This window comes from Alligator sinensis, unplaced genomic scaffold (genome assembly GCF_000455745.1).
Source record: "Alligator sinensis unplaced genomic scaffold, ASM45574v1 scaffold884_1, whole genome shotgun sequence".
Classification (NCBI taxonomy): Eukaryota; Metazoa; Chordata; order Crocodylia; family Alligatoridae; genus Alligator; species Alligator sinensis.
In genome coordinates this window covers 19,863-28,477 of record NW_005843214.1, presented here as the reverse complement: position 1 = coordinate 28,477, position 8,615 = coordinate 19,863, and the positions used below count along the sequence as shown (strand labels likewise).

Sequence of the window (8,615 nt, the reverse complement as noted above, 5' to 3'; positions counted from 1 at the left end):
GCTGGAGTGCCTCACAAGCAGATGCTTGTCCCCCGTGCTCATCCACAGGCTGCTTCTGTCAGTGCAAAGGTGCCGTGTCAACATAACAGCACAGCAGAGGTTTTGCATTGGCCTGGATACCAAGAGCCAGCTCCTCCGTTTCCTTCTTTTGAGTGTCTTGGTTCTTGAATGGAGCTGGCTCTTCATTCAAAACCTGCTCCTCACAGGTTACATGAGAACAGGAGGTTGGGGTCAGGGTGGGCAAACAGCAAGCCATGACCACCCAGTGCGATGCTGTGAGGAAATGCCCCAGGGACATGTGAGGATGCATAAGCAACAGAGATGGGCAGTGATGTTGCCTTTTGTACAGTGTTGGTGAGACCAGTGTTGGGAGCCAGACCCAGATCCAGCGGTCACATGTCGCAAAAAGGTGGAAAATGGGAGAGGAGCCCAAGAAAATCACAGCAGCGATTCAAAGCTTAGAGAGAGTGCCTGGCACCAGGGTGTCAACAATATGGCCCGTGAGCTGGATCCAGTCTGCAGAGCCACGTCCTCTGGCCTGCCGGGCTCCTGGAGGGGCCAGGAATTGGCGGGTGGGACAAGTGGGTAAGCAACCACAACTGAATTGCTGGGTCTGGAGCTGCAGTGGACACGTTTCAAAAGTGGTGGAGTGAATGACAGAGCCGTTAACCCCTGAGGCTCCCTGAGCTGACACCGTTCTGCTCTGATCACTGCTGCCCCTGATGCCACAACTGCAAGGGCGACGGTCTGCATACAGATTGCGTGAACCCCTGCAAGCCAGATCTAGCCCTGAGTGCCAGGAGGAGGCTAAGTGAGTTTAGTCCCCAGGGCCTTATTTACTCTAGTGGAAAAGACTCTGAAGAAACCTGCGGTGCGGCAGGGATGCTGAATTACTGGGTCTGGAGCCGCAGCGGACATGTGTTTCAGCAGTGGTGGAGTGCCACACCAAAGAAACAAAAAAACCCCCCAACCCCGCATCCCCAGAGATGAAGAGAACCTAACTTCAGTGGTTTGGTAGAAATATTCATCTGAGAGGGGTCCCATAGTTGCGGTGGGGCTCTGTCCCCTGCTATTCAGACAAGCCTGCTATAAGGGCCCGTTTGTGAACAGTGTGCTTGTGCCACAAAAATATATATTGGGTACCAAGGGCTCTGCTTATCCCAATGGGAAACACTTGGGAGAAACCTGCGTTCCAGCTGGGATACACAGCTGGGTCTTTCCCATCCCACTTGAATGTCTTGAGTAGCACAAAGTCTAGGCTCATCTGCCATGCTCACCATTTCTCTTCCTATTTCTCTCTCTGGCCATGACACACATACCAGCTTGGAGCAGAGAAAGCTTTTTCCCTTTGCAGCTTTCTTTCAACATCTACCTGACCACCCAAGGATGACCCTCTGAGGAACAAAGGCCTTTCCCAGTTAAACGGTATTAGCAGCTCCTCAAGCAGCTCTACCGTGACTTCCTGAGCTAAAACTACCAGGTTTCTCTTCAGGGCTGTGGAAGCTGTGTTTTCTATGGCAGTGGATCATGTTGGCGTCTTTCTTTCCTTGCATGTCATGAGCTTGTACTTGACACAAGAACACGAGGTCAACATCAAGTCTTATTAGAAAAGGAAACTTAAGCTCAACTTTATTTTGCTACATCTACTCTTAACTTCTATGTTTAACATGACACGTGTTGCCTTTGCCTTCTTCTCTCCCTCCGTGGGCCTGAAAGGCCTGTAAGGCAGGCTACTAACACAACAGGCACCGTGATGGTCTCACTATGCCCAATGCCTCAGAGGAAGGCGAAAAACCCCAGACACGAGGTCTTTCCATGAAGGGGGAAAAAATTCCTTCCTGGCCCCAACTGGCGACCGGCAAAAGCCCTGAGGCAGAACGTGACAAGATTTGGGTCAGTCGGTGGTTTCTGTGGTGGCTTCGGCACTGTTGCAGATTTTCTCAGTAGCCGCCAGGCTCCCCGTGAGGTGTTGGAGGTCGTGTTCGCTCAGGGAGATGTTCTCAGGGTCAAGGTGGTTTCCAGCTGTCGCCATGCAGTGGAAGAAAAGGCAGCCAAAGATTAGATCCATGCATTGCCACCCTGATGCAAAGCTCTGATGTGAGGAGGTGGGGACTGCGAGCTTTCCCGTGACACAAAGGCCAGAACATTTCAACGAGGGGAAAAAAATAGACCGTCGTTAACTTCCTGCGTGGAAGCTGCTGAACATCTTTAGGCATCATTGCCCAGCCACATTCAAGATGATGTAGATGCTCGGCTGGGAAAACCCAAGGCCCAAAACGGCCGTGGTTGAGAGAGCTCAAAGCAGGGAAAGCAGGTCTCCACCTGTGTGAGCCACAGCAACCTTTAACAGCAGGCAGACAGTCCAGCCTGTCCCAGGGTTGCTTCGCCATTTGGGAGAGCTCCCGGGGCTCTTTCCTGAAAGGGGGCAGCACCATGCAGGCCCATGCACACCACTGGGGCCGAGGGGGAGGTTTGTCCAGGGGCAGCAGGGCATGAGGCAAAGGCTCCGCTAGCTGGCCTGAGAACAGCTGTCAATCCCTGCTGAGCTGCGTTGGGTTAGACATCAGTTTGTGACCCCAAGATGTCAGTTGGAGTACTGTGTCCAGTTCTGGGCAATGCACTTGAGGAGGGATGAGGCGAGCATCGAGAGGGTCCAGAGGAGGGCCACTCGCATGATCAGGGGGCAGCAGGGAGCAGGTTTGTGCTAGTGCTGTGAGCCTCCGCCTCTCTTCACACAAATCCCTGCTCCCCAGAGACAGAGGGGACATGACAGAACCTGCAGGAGCAAGTGTGGGCTGCTGGAGAGAGGAGGGGGTCGCGGAGGAGCCGGCCAGCAGGCTGTGCCCTTGCAGTTCTTCAGGCAGCTCTTTGAAGCACTTGATAAGGAGCAGCTTGCTGACCACCCTGACGGGGATTTGCTTCTCCTGCAGGCGCAAAGAGGCAGTCAGAGCCTGTGCTGCTCCATGAAGGACAGGAGATGTGGGAGGGGTCGTGGTCCCTGGACCCAGCGCCATCTCCACCCAGCAGCGTTCCCTCTCAGCTGCGCGGTGTGTGCGGCAGTGCAGGTGCGCCTGGCAGCATGGCATGTGCACACACCGCACAGCTCAGAGGGGACGCTGCCACCCAGCCCCTCCAAGCCCCTACGTGACGTATTGCCCCCAACCTCCAAGACAGGCTCTTCTCTGACTCCCTAGTGAGCCCACAGCCCAGTTCCCAGCCCGTGGCAGCCTGAGCTCCTGTCCCACTCCCCTCACACCTCCTTGGCACCTCTTCAACATACGCCTGAAAGCAGAAGCAGCTCAGGCTCTACAATCTGCTCAAACCTGCCCTCACTCCCCCACCGCCAGCGCTCCCTGCATGGAGCAGGGATTGGGCTGAAACCAAGGGTTTTGGTAGAAGCTCAGTGCAATGCGGGCAGGTTCCCAGAGGGGCTTTTTTCTGAGAGTTACGGTGAAAACAAGGGGTGGCAGCCTGGGGCAATGGGGCAGATCGGTAGGGCCTACTGGCTGAATCCTCCATTCTCCCTAAAGAAAGCTCAGGTTCGGGGGCAGGAGGAGAAATGACCCCTGGCACGCTCGCCTGGGGCCTAGCCCCTGCATCTCTGCAACCAAATCCATCTTCAGCCTGCTGCCTGTTCTTGACCTGGCTCTGAGGAGGCAGAGAGGCGGACCCATGGGCACATTTGGGCCTACGGCAAATGTTTCTCTCTGCTCAGTGGGATACAAACTGCAGGGCTTCCTTCCTGCCCTAGCAGTGGGGACACGGCCCTCTTCCTTGTACCTCCCGAGCACTGTTTGGCACCTGCTTCCTGTCTTTGCAGTGGTAGGACAGTGACAGTGCCCCCTCCCCGCCACACCCGGGGATGGGATGAGAGCGACTTGAGATGGCACATAGAGGCCCTAAGCTCACTCTCCTGCAGCCCCTCACTCCCCAGTGTGACTGCTGACCTTGTGCCCGATCAAGTGGCCAGCTTCCCCCAGGATGGCGTAGAGGTAGACCAGGCCCACTTAGCTGACATGAATCTGGACACCATGAACTGCTGCAAGCACTCTCTGCAGGAAAGATCTCTTCTGCTCCTCCAACAAGATCTTTCTCAAGCCCCGAAATGAGAGGACACGAGGCTTGGTGCTTCCCTCAGACAGGCTGCACTTCTAGGGCCTGGGACCACGTTGCCCTGGACACTTGCATGGCTCTAAGCCACAGCAGGAAGAGCCCTGTGAGCTGGAAAGAAGAAGGAGGCCTTTCTCCACACTCCTTCAGCTTTGCAAGGGCTGGGCACTGCAACCTCACCTCTCCGACTCTCGCCAGGTCCCTGTAGTTCTGGACCTGGCTCTGCTCCACCTGGCGCTTGCACCGCAGCTCCTCTGCCCCTCGCATGTCTTGGCCTGCGACAAGTGGAGACACATGGCTATAAGCTGCCAGACTAGCTTTGGTGTGCAGTGTCTGCCCAGCACGGCTCTGGCTGTGCTTATGGCGGCGTGAAGAGCATGGCCCCAGTTGGGAGGGCATGGTTCTGCAGGAGCCAATTGGGCCCTGCCATCCTGAGACCAGTCTGGGCTGTGGAGGGCTTTGGGATGGGCTCCCTGGTCCCAGAAATCTTCCTTCCTCCCTGCATGGGACACCCAGGACTGGTGCATTAGCATAGGCGGCAGGGCCACAGCTGGGCACTGGGGTGGGTGGGCTGGGGTCATGAGCACTGACACCCTGAGGTGTTCCCAGGTGGAGGATGAAGAGAGGGGGACACAGTGTCTCACCCAGCACCTGGGATCAGGCTTCCGGGGGCCCGTCCTGCGCTCAGGCTGGATGTCCTTACCCCTCTGATGTAGGAGGATTTGTGCCAGCCAATACATGCTCCCCCTGGCGTAGCAGCTGATGCTCTCCACTGGGTTGTTGATGAAGAGACCCAGGCAGGCTGCCATGTCCCCCACCTCAGGCAACTCTGGGGAGCCCTAAGCAGGGGGAGAGGAGCAGAGAGTCCATGAGCGTCCTACCTTCCCTCACTCCACATTCGCAAGGCCCGGCTGTCTCTCTCCGCCTCCCCCCATTATCCAGCAGGAGGGTGGGGAGGCAGAGATCCTAGTGCCAGAGCCGGAGCTTGACATCCCTTTCTTCCCATGGCAACATTGAGCCCGGGGTCTTGCTCAGGGTCCCAGGACGATTCCCTTTGCCTGCTGCTGCAGGGTAGCAAAGGCCCCAGGACCAGGGCTGACCCTGCCTCGAGCACGCCACAGAAAGGAGATCCCTAAAGAGCCAGGGGGCCTGGTCCCAGCTCTGACCTGTCACTCCCAGGAGGGACCTGACAATGGCAGTTCACTGACCTCAAAGTGTGGGAGGAGCTGGACAGCAAAGGCAATCCCCCCGGTTACGATCTTCATGCCCAGCTCTCGGTACAGGGCATCCGGTGCCTCGATCCAAAATGTTAAGTGCTGTGGGATGAAGATGTTCAGATTAATGTGACATGCCCCTGCTGTACCCAGCAGCCTTTCCCGCACCCTCCTCCTCAGTGCCCAGGCTTTGAGCTCGGGCTTGACCGTCTGCCCTACCCTTTGAGAGAGGCTTGCTGAAGTCCATGGGGCTGGAGCCTGTCCCTCCCCGAGTCCAGCCCCTCTGCATCATGCTCACCTCCCAAATGGAGTATAATTTGCCCAGGCTGGGGGCGCTGAACAAGAAGTGGCACAGCAGGCCCTGCAAGTACTCGACGTACAGCCTCTGCATGACCTGGAAGGGGAGGGAGAGCCCAGAATCAGTCCCACGCAGCCGGGGGCCACACCTGCCAGGGGGTGCCTTGTGGGACAGGGCAGTGGCAGGAGCACCTACCTGGTTGCGATGGCTCTCATGCCCTATGGCCAGGAAGCTCTTCTCAATCGCAGCCCACAGGAGGCGTGACTCCAGGCCTGGCTCCAGGCTCAACTTCAGTTCGCTGTCAGGAGAGAGGAGCAGGTGTCAGACTGAGCTCTGCGGGGTGGGGGTAAAACGGGTGGGCAAGAAACTGGCAGCATCTCTGTTCCTGGATTGCCCCTGGCCCATGGCAGAGCTAGGAGACTCGAGCAGAGGTCCCAGTACCTGAGGCTACGGATGGCGTCAATGCTGTACGTGAGGATGTTTCTTCGGTCGGCCTCCACATGGATGTTTTCCATCAGCTCCTGGGACACCCAGAGCGGGGTGAGCTTAGGGCCCCACAGCCCACAGCCACGTCCCACACGGGAGACCACCCAGTGCTCCAGGTGCAGGCAGCAGGATCCCAGCCAACCCGGGAGGTGCCTCACCCGTCCTCCTCCAACCCACACAACCCAGCTGGTCCTTTCCATCCCACGGCCTCGCAAACATGCCTGTGAAACCACTCACCTGTTCTCTGTTCTCACCCTCCTCTGTCCTCCAAAACCGTGACTGCCCCCGGAGTCTTCCAAAATCTCCCTTGTCTGCTGCCCCAGCCCGACACCCAGGCCCAGGTACGCTTGGCCCTCGCTCAGATTCATCTCCACCTCTCCCTTCCTTCCTGGCTCACGAGACCATTTCTCCTCCCCTTCCGTCTCTCCACACCATCCCGTGCTACGAGCTACTCACCACGATCTTCTCTACCACGGACACTTTCAGGCCTTCCACCGCCATGGCCACCTCTGTGCTCTGCTCCGCAATTGTGCTCAGGGTGAGGATTGCTAGCAGGAAGCGCTGCCCATCCTTCCCGTCCAGCGACTAACGGGAGCGATACCGAGGCAAAGGCAGGCTCTCAGCCAGGGGCATCCTGTTCCTTCCCAACCCACTGCAGGACTTGGGCCTCCTGGGAACCGTACTGGGCTGACATGCACCTGGTCCTGGGCCCATACCCACCTTGAGCAGAGCTCATGGCCTGAGTGTCTCCCCTTGCGGGCTTCAGTTTCCCAGGGATGGGATCTCCCCATGGGCTGGATGCGGGAATGCAGGACTGAGTGGGGGCTGGCCCCATTGTGGAAGTTTCATACCTTCCCTGGTTCCTGGAGGTGTTTCGTCACAAGGAGGAGGGCAGTTTCCTGAGGTGGACTCCCATCTTCATCTTCCTCCTCATCATTGTCATCCTCCTCAGTGGCCGGTCTGGGAATCACTGCAGCGGGGAGGAAAGGGGAGAGGGTGACTTCAGGACCCCTGAGAAGAAGGGAGGTGGGGCGTGGGGGGCAGAGATGGTGCCATGCTGCCCTCGCCAGCATAAGAGCCCGGTCAGCAGGAGTCTCACATGGTCCCTCTCCAGCACCCTCCTCCTCCCCTGCAGCCTCCCGCCCCCATAGCTGAGAGGAGGCTGGACTCTTGCTGCTCCGCCAGGAGGTGCCTGTCCCCATCTCAAGTGCCCCTGGCTCCCCCTTCACCCCATCCACACTGTCACCACTTGAAACATGGACAAAGAGGGTCGTGTGGCTCAGCCCCCTCGCCTTCACCGGGATCCACCCGTGCAAATTTTGGAGGGTCCGATTAGCCTCACAGAGTGAATGGCCCTGAGACCTCCAGGCCCCCAGCGGCCCCCCTCACCTGTGCGGCTGGGGGCTGGGATGGTCCCGGACTCCGGGGAGCTGTGAGTGTCCTCCGAGGAGGAGCTGCTGCTGGAGCTGGTGTTTTGGGACTCCTGGGAGCTATTGGAGTCCCCCGAGGAGGAGCTGGGGCTCGGGCTGGTGTTTCGCGACTCCGGGGAGCTGCTGGAGTCCCCCGAGGAGGATCCGTGACTCGGGCTGGTGGTCCCGGACTCCAGGGAGCTGTTGGCCCCAGGAGGAGCCGCAGCTCAGTCTGGAGCTGCTGCACGACTCGCTCAGCTCACGGCCCAGGGAGGACGGGCCCTCGTCCCGGGCTGTGGAGGGGGCTGCCTCCCACTGTGGGCCTGCAGGGTCGGGCTCAAGGCTCCCCGATGACATGGGAGGGGAGCTGCGCAGCTCTTCTGCCTGGCGCTCTTCTGCTGCCGGCTCCTGCTTGCCCAGGTGTACCCAGGGCCACCTCCATTTGGTCCTGGAAGTGGTGGGTTTCCTTTCTTGCTTTCTCCTGGTGCCAGGAGCTGCCCATTTTGTGTCGGGAGCTGCCAGTTTTCTTCGGCAGCAGATGGGGCACAGCCACCTCCTTGCCTTGATGGGCCCCTCATCATCATGGCAGGCGGGACCCAAATCCTCCTGCCCAGGCCCCCTGCTGCTCTCTGCTCCCACGCTGACCACCCTGGCCGACCTCCGCCTCAGCATCCGCCGCAGCCTGTCCATCCTGGCACCCAAGAGGAGCAGTCATGACCTGGGGTTCAGGGCACCCCCTCCAGACCCGTCTGCCCCCTCCCCTGCTCACCCAGGTGACAGGCACATGGACCCTGAGTTCACCTATGCCCCCAGCACCCCTAGTGCTCAGGTTGGCAGGAGGGGAGAGCCCTGGGCTCAGGCTCAAAGACCTGCAACTGGTTTGGACACCCAGCTCCCTGCTCCTGCCTCTCACCGTTTGGCCCTCTTGAGGGGCCAGGGGCTGAAGCCCCTGGGAGCCCAGGCAGCCCCTGCAATGGATCCTGGGGCAGGGATCTGGGAGTGCCAAACTGAGGAGGACAGGGGCCTCTTCCCTGCCACCTGCTAGAGCTTAGCACCACCACAACTTTTGTCTCCCTGCAAACTGAGCCTGGGCAACAC

The 8,615-nt window shown here is 58.9% G+C and overlaps 1 protein-coding gene across 1 annotated transcript; it reads right to left on the bottom strand.

Moving 5' to 3' along the window:
- Window positions 1-1,905: 1,905 nt before the first annotated feature.
- Window positions 1,906-8,207, bottom strand: LOC112548495. The gene is made up of 11 exons (XM_025194459.1): window positions 7,720-8,207; window positions 7,498-7,661; window positions 6,960-7,078; window positions 6,565-6,693; window positions 6,064-6,143; window positions 5,818-5,920; window positions 5,623-5,718; window positions 5,319-5,426; window positions 4,814-4,949; window positions 4,291-4,385; window positions 1,906-2,022 (listed from the first exon to the last, which is right to left on the bottom strand). Exons 1-11 carry the CDS (start codon window positions 8,205-8,207, stop codon window positions 1,987-1,989), a joined length of 1,554 nt encoding a protein of 517 aa, XP_025050244.1. The 3' UTR covers window positions 1,906-1,986.
- Between the last annotated feature and the right edge of the window lie 408 nt (window positions 8,208-8,615).